General features: G+C 33.6%; 1 protein-coding gene across 3 annotated transcripts in view; it reads right to left on the bottom strand.

Moving 5' to 3' along the window:
* Window positions 1-6,354: 6,354 nt before the first annotated feature.
* Window positions 6,355-12,646, bottom strand: part of LOC143250659 (uncharacterized) — a 40,865-nt gene continuing 34,573 nt past the window's right edge. For all 3 annotated transcript variants that reach the window (XM_076501534.1, XM_076501531.1, XM_076501532.1), the window contains 2 exons: window positions 9,766-10,920; window positions 6,355-8,131 (listed from right to left, as the gene is read on the bottom strand). In XM_076501534.1, coding sequence (XP_076357649.1) covers window positions 7,946-8,131; window positions 9,766-10,920 — 1,341 coding nt within the window. In that variant the 3' untranslated portion in view covers window positions 6,355-7,945. The remainder of the gene's footprint in view (window positions 8,132-9,765; window positions 10,921-12,646) is intronic.

The following is a 12,646-nucleotide window of genomic DNA, read 5'->3' as shown; positions in this document are numbered from 1 at the left end:
CCTTATTCTTACTGTACATGCGTGGTCTAAAATGCAAAGCACGTTTTTGCAATAATGGGACGCGAACCATGAACCCAGGTACATTTACTATTATACCACGTCAGACCTTTTTATAATGACCGTTACAAATGCAATTTTTGTTGTGTTTATTCGGTAACTGAATTCAAACGCAAAAAGCAAAGTTTACGTAAAAATTATGGAGTAAGACTGTTCGTTTATAATTAAACACAAAGCTATAGAATGGGCTATTTGAGCTCCACCCGCAACAGGTATCGAGATCCGGTTTCTAGAGTTGGATGAAGATTTAGCTCTGTGACCCTTGGGGGGGCTGGAGTAAGTCAATTTGGAGACAATTTACAGATGTGAGTATATTATATAAGAAAAAATTACAGAAATACATAAGCATGTGGGGCTTGATTACTTCGTTAGAATTTAACGAAAAATTTAACCCTTAAATTAAGGCTTGCTGGCTAGGGTTTTCGACTCGCAATCTGCAGGTCGCGGGTTCGGATTCCTCTCATCAAATATGTTAGTCATACGTTTCAATCAATCTCACTATTCGTTGGTAAAAAAGTAGCCCAAGAGGTAGCATTGAGTGTTTTTAGCTAACTGTCTTCTCTTTAAACTATCACTGCTACATTAGGATAATTTTGTATGGTTTTTTTTTAACCTAGCGCAAACCTACACGAGGGCCATTCGTCCTGGCCGTCTCTAATTTAGCAGTGAAATACCAGAGGGAATGCAGCTAGGCTCACTGCCAAACCTTGGACTACTCTTTCACTGACGAATGGTATGATTGGTGTCAAATTACAACGTCCACACGCCTGAAAAGACGATCACATTTGATGGTACAGGGATTCAAACCCGTGACGTGCAGATTACGAGTCGACCGCCTCTGAACCAGCTGACTATACCAGATCACTAGATTAGGTTGTTGTTGTTATTGGTTTGAATTAAGCACAAAGCTACACAATGAGCTATCTGTGTTCTGCTCACCACGGGTATCAAAACCCGGTTTTTAGCCTTGTAAATACACAGACATAGGAATGGCTAGAGCATATAGCTCTCGAGTAACTTTGCTCGAACTATTAAACAAACCAAACTAAACTAGATCTCAATTTATCAATGTCTGTGTTTTACAATTCACTACGAAAAGGGTTCTTGTGTATTTCACCTTGTAGTGTGTGTTACAACACTCAATGTCGAGAATTGACATATGTATATACACGCACATATGTTTGTGGGTGTAAAATTCTTCATTTTCTGTATAAAAGACGTTGGGAAGTTAAGCATTAATGAGTGTGATAAACTACAACATTGATGAAAATTTTCCTTAGATTTTTGCACGCTCATATCTCACTGAGTTTTCAATAACTAATGAATTCATGGAGCTATAACATTTCAGCGCAATATGTAAGAAAACACTCATCAACTCACAGGAGCATCAATATTCAAATTATTATTCCAGCAGCTATGGAAGGATTTTAAACACCTTCTGCGAGATGTATAGACCAGAAGTCTAGAAAAAATAATATATGTTGAAAAACTCTTAGATGAAAGTTTGTTTAAAAGAAAATGTCTATATTACTGTGTGTTGTATCTCCGTGTAACTACTTCGCAGAGTGTGGATGAATCTTCAACAATGTTGTTATGGAGGTTATTAGGTCCATTGGGAAGTACACACAAATATTCCGTTTTATATTTTGAGATTTGAAGTGTCTGTGTTTTAACTACTTATTCGTCCCCTTTTTGATGGATCTTCTCTAAATTTGGCATGAAGGTTTTTTTGGGGTCCATGAGGAGATACATGCAAACTTGTGGTTTTACATATTGTGTTTTGCAGGTTATATGGATTTTTTTGATTTTTTTTTAGAATTATGTATGAAAAAAGCAATTCTTCATGTCCTAAGATCACCTTTCATTAATCACGAATTTACACAACTTCCATCCAGGGGCTAATGCCACGGCTTGTATCAAAATAAATTGGTCTTTTCAAAGAAGTGCAGTACTAGTATACGCAAGTGTCGCCATCTCTTATACATTTCTGACAATATGCAGCAGCATTTCTCCAAACCATCTCCAAATAATATTTTTTGTATATTTACAGCTACTCAGCGTTTGCAGTCCCTAATTTTGAAGCGATAAATTAGAATGAAGATAATTTATCAACATCACCCATTGCCAACACTTGGGATAATTTTTACCAATGAAAATAAGGGGCTATCAATGTAACGTCCTCACTGTTGGAAGGGCTAAAATGCTCAGTGACAAGAAAGGAAAAAGAAAACCTCAAACAGAATTATATTTTTTAGTCTTGTTGATATTAATCCCAAAATATCTCTTATTATTATTTTATATTTCAGGAACAACTTTTTATGCTGAGCCAATCTCTATACATAGCCTATATTCCAGTCTCGTATAACAACAAATAACATGAAGAAACCCTCGTGTATTTCCAACAGAAACCAGCTTCTTACAAAACTCTAACGTAACGATGTATCAAATCTTTATCCTTGTTAGTTTTACATCTACTTTGTCAACTGAGATACGAGCTCATTTCTGACCAGCTCATTTATATACAAAACCTCTCTTATCAGCTGAGTTGCAGGTTTGAAGGCTCCTTCATTCTGAACATTTCATTTTTAACATCTACTGCACCAGTTAAAGTGAGGGTTTGAACCCTGTTCTATTCTAACAAATATGTATATTTACCAAACCTATTAGATGAGATACAGTTTGAGCTTTTATTTAGTCCTTACTGGCTTATGTTGTTATAAGAACTATTCTGCCAACTTAATTATAGATTTCAATATTGTTCATTTATTTCGAGTTAATTTGGTTACAACTTCTAACGTGTCATTTATTTTATAGACTAGTTCAAGCAGTAACAACCCTAATTTTGTCAGTTCGGTTTTAGTTAACGCATGTGTTTATAACATCTGGTGTATTAGCTGAAACATAAGTTGGAAGATTAACTCTTTTTGATCCACTTATAACTTGGAAATCTTTATTAAATTCATATATATACGTATAAACAGAGCAGTAAAAAGAAGTATTTTAACGACCTTTTTCTATATAAATATAAAACCTTTCTTTATTTTTCTTCATAATAGTTACAGTTATATTTAACTGATAGTATATTTTAAATAAATATTAATTTTTGTAACAATTCTAAATGTTACTATCATATCAACACTTTTAATTCTGAGACAAAATGTACTATTTGTCTAAATAAAACGTTCAGAAAAACTCATTCATTCTCTGCTGTTTTTTAAAAACTATGACAATATGGTGTTTGGTATATGTCTCTTTATACTGGACCCGTTAGTGCATCGATTTTAAAGAGCATAACTACTATATGACAAATAATTCGTCATTGCACTTTAATAATTCAGTCCGTAATTATTTTACGATACTGACTCTAAAATTAAATTAAAATTTTAAAAATTTCATATTATCGAAAAATAACTTGGTCTTAATTTTAAACTTAAATTTCTTCGGCAATTAAACATAAATACACCCTTGTTGTGTTTTTAACTGTCCGACATCTTTAGGTTTTCTTGGTCAAATAGGAAAGAATTACTCAAGTATATTTAGTGCTGACATGTATCGGGCTTTGGTGATAGAATAAAGTAATATGCCGGTTTCGCCACGTTACACCTCAAAGCACAGCTCTCGTTACAAAAAAGTCATAAAAATGTTCAAAACTCTTGGAAGATGCCCAGTTTTGTCACGAGTTCTGTAATATTCTAAGATATGATGATTCTTAGAAACAAAACATTTTTACAACTTTCTTAAAACTATAGGTTTAACGTATAGTTCATTGACTTCCATCCATTAATTATTTGTTGCACTATAAAATACATAAATATTGCTATAATAATTAGAAGTTCTTAATGCGACTTATTTAATCAATATTATATTTATCAACTTAATTTTTATCTGTCATGTTCAAGAATCTTTCACTGGTTAGGAGTAGCATAGAGTGTAAACGTTTCGTTGATTCTTATTTTGTTAAGATAGAAGCCCATGTTTTTGCAACTGTACGTTCAAAGAAGTCGACTGTTCAGTGAAAAATAACGATTGTGAATATCAATCATCGTTGCCATTTTTCTACAGCCTAAAAAATTTTAGTACCTTTAATATACCCCTTTATTCATCAGAAAGAACAAAAATAAGTTTATGCTCTTTTACAGCGTTTTTTTAAACAATGCTAACATTTTAAACTCAGTTTTCTCTGGAATTTAAATATCTATTATCTTTATGAAATTTTTAAAATTGTTATTTTGACAATGTTTGTATAAATTTTACAAAAGCTAAAGTTTAAACAGTTTTGTAAATATAATATTACCTGCTATTATATTTTGTATCGCATCATATAAAGCTACGCACGGCTGAACCTAAGTTGTTCAAGTCATACACGATTTATTTTAGTTATAAAATTAATCTAAAGATGGCAGAGTTTTATTACAGAATTTTGAACATTTAATTAAATTTATTTCTTGTTATCATATGTCGACGCAATGCCCTTCCCACTGCAATTATCGAAATCCGAATTTCAGCGATATCGGCTCACATCGTTGCTCTTAATCCACCGAGGGAGGCGAATTTTGAACAAAGCTACCCAAGAACTATTTTCTTATAGCCATTCCTGCCTTTGAAATGACACACAGGGTGTGAGGCAGTTAGTTAACAACATCCACTGGCAACTGTGGGGCTACTTTGTTTGATCGAATATTTAAATTTGTCCCATCACTCTCACAACGCACACACTGCTCATGCGCAGAGCTGACGTTGTTACAGCAACGTGTTACCATCCTCGTCCAGATGGTGAGGCGTTAAGACTAAACAATTAAAAAAATAATGCATATGTTTTTACGAAAAAATAAGAACAAACATATACTTTTGTTCCATTGTTTTCAATGAGTTATGTGACAGCCTATTTATTAAGTTAAACGTAAACATCTTGTTTGTTTGTGTTTGAATTTCGCGCAAAGCTCCACGATGGTTATCTGCGCTAACCGTCCATAATTTAGCAGTGTAAGACTAGAGAGAAAGCAGCTAGTCATCACCACTCATCGTCAATTCTTGGGCTACTCTTTTATCTGGCTCGGCATGGCCAGATGGTTAAGGCACTCGAATCGTAATCTGAGGGTCGCGGGCTCAAATCTCCGTCACACCAAACATGCTCGCCCTTTCAGCTGTTGGGACGCAATAATGTTGCGGTCAGTCCCACTATTCGTTGGTATAAGAGTAGCCCAAAAGTTGGCAGTGGGTGGTGATAACCAAGTGCCTTCCCTCTAGCTACGTTAGGGACGGCTAGCGCAGATAGCCATCGTGTTGCTTTGCGCGAAATCCAAAAACAAACAAACAAAAGTTTTTATCAATAGTTTTCACAAGCAGAAATGGTTCATAGTTTCTGGAAATAAAACTGAGTTGCTTGTCACGTTGCGTAAGTCGTATCTCGGAAATCCGTAAGTTTATCACTGCTCTAAATATTAATGGTGGTAGATCGATCGCTGTAACATATCATTTTTTCCATGTAAATCTTAGAATTCTACAAACATTTTTATACATTGCTCTAGAGTTTAAAGTATCTTTTCTACCATTGTGATATTTCAATTATGGTATGTAGGATGGATGTTATAAGTGGTATGTTTTGAACGACAGAAAACTGTATCAGGGTTGCAGGTATTAAAAAACATAACTTGAAAAACAAATTTTATTTAATATCGTAAATCAATTAAGACCATGGTGCTCTATGTTCCCAACTTTCATGATTGTAGCAAAAAGCCTATCCAATAATATCGCAGTCACTGAATTTTTAAGAGTAGAAAGTGACATGAAACATCATTTTTACGAAACATGGTTAACCCTAAATACATGCTTGTAATTCTACGGATAATCCGCTTCTGAGATGCATTTCGAAGTCGACTCTCTTGCATTCCTGCTCTCTGTCTGTCTTTCATTTTGAATACAATTCATGTCTTTGTACTAAAGCTAATGTGAAAAGCATTAACTGGTATACCAAGTTCGTGTACTAATGCTGACATAAAAAGCACTAACTGGTGTACCATTAGTTTTAGGCGGATATCAAATAACTCAACTTTAAATTTCTGTAAAAACTTACAACTGCAGAATTTATTGAAAAAGAAGCTTTATTGCCATATAATACATCAATTAATAACCAAAATAAAAATAACGTATTTAACAAGTTATATATATGAAGCCTATATATTTAGAATATAAAGATAAGATATAAAAGTCATACCCTGAAGATTATTTTCAACGCAAAAAGTTATTTAAAACAGTATATAACGTAATACCTTAGCTATTACATATCTAAATAATGTTGTTATTGATAATAGGATATGTTAACAAATACATTATTGGTGATAAATATATACATTATTAGGATTATTTAGTGTACTAATTATAAAGAATGAGCTATGAATACGTCAGACTTGTATTTATTATTTTTAAGCACAAAGTTATACAATGAGCTACCTGTATGGTGTGAGAATTCAAACCTCTCAAGCTCAACGGGAAACCTACCTCACACTTACTTCCTTGCCTAAAAAGAAAGTAATACAGGTTAAAGGTAAATGGTATCGTGAATACGTGGTACGATTGTATCGATAAATCTTCTGTTACGATATGATTCACCTTCGCAAAATTTGGCTTTCAGTAAACATTACATGTGTATTGTACACAGACATTCAGAATTTCTAATAAAATGTTTTTGCTAAAATTAACGATTTAATAAAGGAAGATTAGTGTTGAGTATTACATGTTGTCTTCATTTATCTTATTAAAAATATTACATATGAAGTAAAATAATAAATTAACAATAGAAAAAAGATGGACATATATTAATTTTTTTCATATTACTTCTCTTGCCAACTGCCATTTACTTGATCAAACCTGAGAATTTGAAAAAGGCAAAAAAAAGGTGTAAAGAACTTAAGAAAAGATAATGTTAGTAATATAAATAATAAATTACACACAAGATTGTCAACATTGCAACAAATCATTGGTAAATCTTTTGTATCTAGATACGTATCGTATCAACTACGATACACACCCTTAATGTATACATGTTTGTATGAAAGTTGATAGCCAGTCCTTATTAGTTGTATACTTGTCAAACCTTTCTTTAAATACCATTAGGTTCACATCGCATGTTAAGGCAACCCATTCAATCAAAATAAAACACTGTCTTGGATGAAGGGAACTCTTTTACTGCCAAAATTATGTTTGTTTTCCCTTGCTCCTATAATTGTCACTAATAAATACACAACCAAATTTAAGTTAGTATTAATACGTTTAAATTGTTCAAAGAAAACACTATTTCACTGCTTTAGTCCAACTTAACATTGTTTTCTTTACCTGGGTTTTCTATATATAACGTTTGTAATTCAGCACTTGAGATTTTAATATATATTAAAATAAGAAATAAGCCAGCCAAATTTTTAGAAATCGTTTAAAAGGCCAAACATATAGAGCAAAATTCACATCCTCAAGATTGCTGGTATGGGTATTAATACTTTAATTAAAATAAAGTACAGAATAACGTTTCGACCTTCTTAGGTCATCTTCAGGTTAAGTTTTAACAATTTTTAAGAAACTCCATTGAAGAAATTTTAATTATTTTTTTACATTCAAGTCCGTTAATTTTATTAACCTGAAAATGACCTAAGAAGGTCGAAACGTTGTTCTGTTCTTTATTGTAATTAAAGTGTTAATACTCATACCAGCCGTCTTGAAAATAGATTTTTACTTGATGTGGGTTTCTTGTAATCACGAAAATTTACGTCCATAAAAAATACAAATAATGACCCATTTTCTGAAAAATCCTAATTACAGTCAGAGTAGTTTATTAATTTAAAACTGGAGTGAAATATAGAAACGCCAGTTATTTTCATTTTTCTTCTCAATTTGGTTATTAGTAAATGTTTTTTGATGAGTGGCGTGGTTTGTATACGTTGTTGTTGACGTGGAAGAAATCAGCAGACCTCTCGCACTGCACCTTATGAGACCAGTCACAGATCAATAGAGATTGGCTGAATAAAGTTCCAGGTGGACACATAAGGTTGTGTTGTCGTTTATTTGGCTCACAGACGTGAAATACCTAAATTTAGTCAAACAACTTAGATTAAAGTCAATGATGTTTAAATATTCCTTTATAATTTTTCGAAAATTATTCTCATATAGCAACATCAACTTATATGGCACAATTTCAGAAATATTCCTCCAATTAGAAACGTATTTATTCTAACATTTGCAGATTAACTGGAAATATTTCTTTTTTTTTGTAATACGAAATAATAATTTTATTTTAAATGGGATTGTTTTTTTGTTTTGTTTTTTTAATTTCGCGCAAAGCTACTCGAGGGCTATCTGCGTTAGCCGTCCCTAATTTAGCAGTGTAAGACTAGAGGGAAGGCAGCTAGTCATCACCAACCATCGGCAACTCTTGGGCTGCTCTTTTTACCAACGAATAGTGGGATTGACCGTCACATTATAACGCCCCCACGGCTGAAAGGGCGAGAATGTTTTGGTGCGATCGGGATTCGAACCCGCAACCCTCGGATTAAGAGTCGAACGCCTTAACACGCAAACGCAAACTAACGTGACAGGGGTTTAGTTTAGAGAGAGAGAATTCTTCAGATTTCTCTCTTCAACTGGAGTGATCAGGAACGTTGTGGTTCCTCTTCGTTCCCTTCCGTGAAAGATTATTGAAGTTAGCAGGGTTTTTTGTTTTTCTTTTATTTTGACTATTTTTAGGTGAAGGATTGAGGTTGGTCATAATATTGATGAGCGAGACAAAGGTAGCACCGGAGAAACCAGCCAGACCAGATCCCGAAAAGCAAATGTTAAAGTAAATATGAACATGAACATAAACGCGAAACGACCCGATTCAGGGCATGGCAATAAAGTTGCCTTGGCTGGGATCTAACATGCCGGGCCTTTAAATGGGAGAGTTTCACTTTCAATCGCTTCATTTAGGATATGTCAACTGAAAATTATTTATATCGGATTTGAATGTAAAAAATAATTAAAATTTATTCAATGGAGTTCCTTAAAAACTGTTGAAAGTACGTAATAATTAATAAATTTCATTTTAATTGAAACTTTCAAAAGCACTCTGTTTTAATATTTTGGTTTTTCTTCTACCAAAGTTATCTTGTGAGTTTAAGCTTGTGTTATTGAATAATTTAAATTACCTTTGTAAACATATGTTCACAAAAGATTGTTATACACACGTAAAAAACGTTAATTTATTTATTAAAATATACATTAATTATGTATTTATATATAAGGAACAAGTGTATGATATGTATTCAAATGAAACAGATCATTATAAATTTTGTTTCATGGGTTCTTTAGAAAATGTCTTTTTTTAATATAACAGAAACTGCAATTTTACCTGAAGAAAAATTCATTTAATCTGAAGTCTCAATAAAAGACTGAATAACGTTTTCTTTTATGTGTGTGTTTTTTCGTATAGCAACGCCAAATCGGGCTATCTGCTGAGCCCACCGAGAAGTATCGAACCCCTGATTATAGCGTTGTAAATTTGTATACTTACCGCTGTACTAGCGGGGGACTTTCTTTGATGTATAGGTGCAGAATTAAACATATATTTAATTCAATGTTTTAAATGAAATAATGTGTTTTTATATTTCAGAATAACAGTGAACTATTTTGTGCGTTCTAGTATTTTTTTTTAATCTAAAGTACAACAATATATTTCGCTCTTACTTGACATCCTGTCTCTACGTTTGCATAGTAGCCAGGGACTTTATGATCTTGACAGCGGAAGTTGGTGGAAGGGATTTGCTTATGTTCAGAGTGAATAGCAATAGGCGGCCTTGATCTTTTCTGTCCTCCGTCTTGGAATGCATATACTGATACACCTCTCTGAGAAACGTGACTATTTACCGTGCCATGAGAAGCTTCAGTTGGATGTGCATCGACAGTGTGTTCTTCTGGCACTACTAATGATAAAATTTCTTGTATGACCTCTTGAGAAACTGGAAGAGAAGAACCACCAAGATTTTGAACTCCAAGCTCAGATCTAGATGGATTCAAGTTTACAAATTCTCCAGGTTTGATGTACGGGGTTGAGCCAACAGTTAGCAAAGGAATTTCAATTACTAATGGTTGTACGTATTGATCAGAAAATGGAGGGAGTTGTGGAGAATTTTTTAAGGTTGAGTGCTTTGGTGGTTTTGTTAAAGTGATTTGAGGATAAGGAAGCTTTTCCGAAGAACCTAGAGGTGAACTGTCGAAGGTTTTAACATAGTTTGCTTTTTGTCCTTCGTTCCTCTGTTCCTTACGGGGAATATTTTGCAGAAAACTTTCCAGAACTTTTCCCAATGAATCCACATTTGCTGATCTTTCCTCAGGAACGTGAAACCCTTCTGACAGAGAGCCATCCAAAACAAGTATAGGGATATTATTAGAAGATTTTAAACCTCGCTGATGACTCTGATGGACATTTCCAAATGTAAATACAGGTCGCTGGTTCTCTTTCAACCATTGACTTGCTTCCTGACTATTAAACTCTGAACTAACTTTTATATTTTTATACTCATTGTTTAGGACCTGAAGAGCTTTTAAATTTTCTTCGCGGTTTTTTTTAGATACATGTTTGGCTTCCGTTTGTTTTCTAGTTCCTTGATTATTACTTAGGTACCTTAGTCGCCAACCAAGGTTGTCAGATGCAGACACCAAGAGATGGGGCTCTTCTTCAAACAAAATAGAATCGTTACTATCGGAACCTTTCTCCGGATATTTCAAATATTCTGAATCAAAGAAAACCTTTGACTGTTTAGTGTTCTTGTTTATTTGATTCTCAGGTTCTCGTGAATGAACCTTTACTAATGGTCTCCAGGTTTCTTCGTTTGAGGTTTGCTATGGAAATCCAACATTTATAGCAAAATTAAGGTTACTTATTAAATGTAATCTAACTATATATATATAGAAACTAAAAAAATAATTTATAAATTAATGAAATCAGTTACATAAGTCAAGTTGAGCTGCCATAAACACATTGTTATTCATATGCTTACCAGCATATACTCGAAGCATATGATACAAAACAAAAAATAATAATAATTCATTAGGTTTCAAGGTTACACAATACATAACAGCAAATACTGGGTTATCTTACTTCATATTGACTATTTGTTTGTTTGTTTTTTGAGTTTTGTGCAAAGCTACACGAGGGCTGTCTACGATAGCCGTCCCTAACTTAGCAGTATAAGACTAAAATGAAGGCAGCTTGTCATCACCAACGATCACCAACTCTTGGGCTACTCTATTACCAACGAATAGTGAGATTAGCCGTCACATTATAACGTCCCCACGGCTGAATGTTTGGTGTGAAGGGGATTCGTAAAAAAAAAATCTCAGCCCAAACGAGCAGTTTTTACATATATATTTTTCTCTACAAGTGGGTTTTCTCGACATCACTGATTGTTACGAGAAAGCATTGTAGAGAAAGCCTTAGATATGAGTATAAACACTGTACTTGTAAAATAATAATAAATATCAAATAAAGACACTGAGAATCCGGAACTTATTACTTTATTGAAAACAGGGAGGTGTTAATGTTATTATTTGGTGTTGATGATCATAGAGAGGCTTTCTGTAACAAAGTGTTTGTAACCTGTGAATCAGGAGTCTAAATTTTAAAGTTTTCTAGAATTTTGATGTGGTTATTATTCTGACTGTGCAACCGTGTCTAGAACTCGGGTGGATTAGTTACATAATATCCGCTTCTTGCTGAAATTCCCATATGCACATGTTGTAGAAAGCTTTACAACTACAACAAGTGTATTTACATACCACGTGGTAGTAATTTAAAAGTGAAATATACGTGTTCATGCTCGTGAACTAATTAATGAACAACGTAAGAATACAAATAACATTGAGATGTTATAAATAACAACAATGAACAACATACTTAGAATAGCGTGCAATCTATTGTAAAAATAATGCTTCTATGAAGACTGGAATAAAAATGCATAATGTTGTAAGAAACTCTGAAAATGTACCTGACTCTTAACCAGTTTCTTGTTTGAATTTAATTTCACATTACACTGGCTTCAAGACTCTTTCAGTCATGTTCTTAAAAGATCAGCAGAATACTCTTTAGGGTGGGCGTGGCCTATTGGTTGGTATGCCGCGTTATCATTCCAAGGGTTCATGATTCTAAAAAACAAAATATTGCACAACACATTGAAGCTGTGGGTGCGTTATAAAGGTTGACGGTCAAATCCTACTATTTGCTTACAGTACCTGCTACTTACAGTTACTTACAGTACGCTGTTTTCCTTGTAATATATATAACCTCAAGAGTTACAGTTGAGTGCTGTTTGCTAGCTGTTTTCCTTGTAATATACATAACCTCAAGAGTTGCAGTTGAGTGCTGTTTGCTAGCTGTTTTCCTTGTGATATACATAACCTCAAGAGTTACAGTTGAGTGCTGTTTGCTAGCTGTTTTCCTTGTAATATATATAACCTCAAGAGTTACAGTTGAGTGCTGTTTGATAGCTGTTTTCCTTGTAATATATATAACCTCAAGAGTTACAGTTGAGTGCTGTTTGATAGCTGTTTTCCTTGTAATATACATAAC

This window comes from Tachypleus tridentatus, chromosome 5 (genome assembly GCF_004210375.1).
Source record: "Tachypleus tridentatus isolate NWPU-2018 chromosome 5, ASM421037v1, whole genome shotgun sequence".
In the NCBI taxonomy this organism is placed as follows: Eukaryota; Metazoa; Arthropoda; class Merostomata; order Xiphosura; family Limulidae; genus Tachypleus; species Tachypleus tridentatus.
The sequence above is the reverse complement of the archived record's forward strand: the minus strand, read 5'-3'. Positions and strand labels throughout refer to the sequence as shown.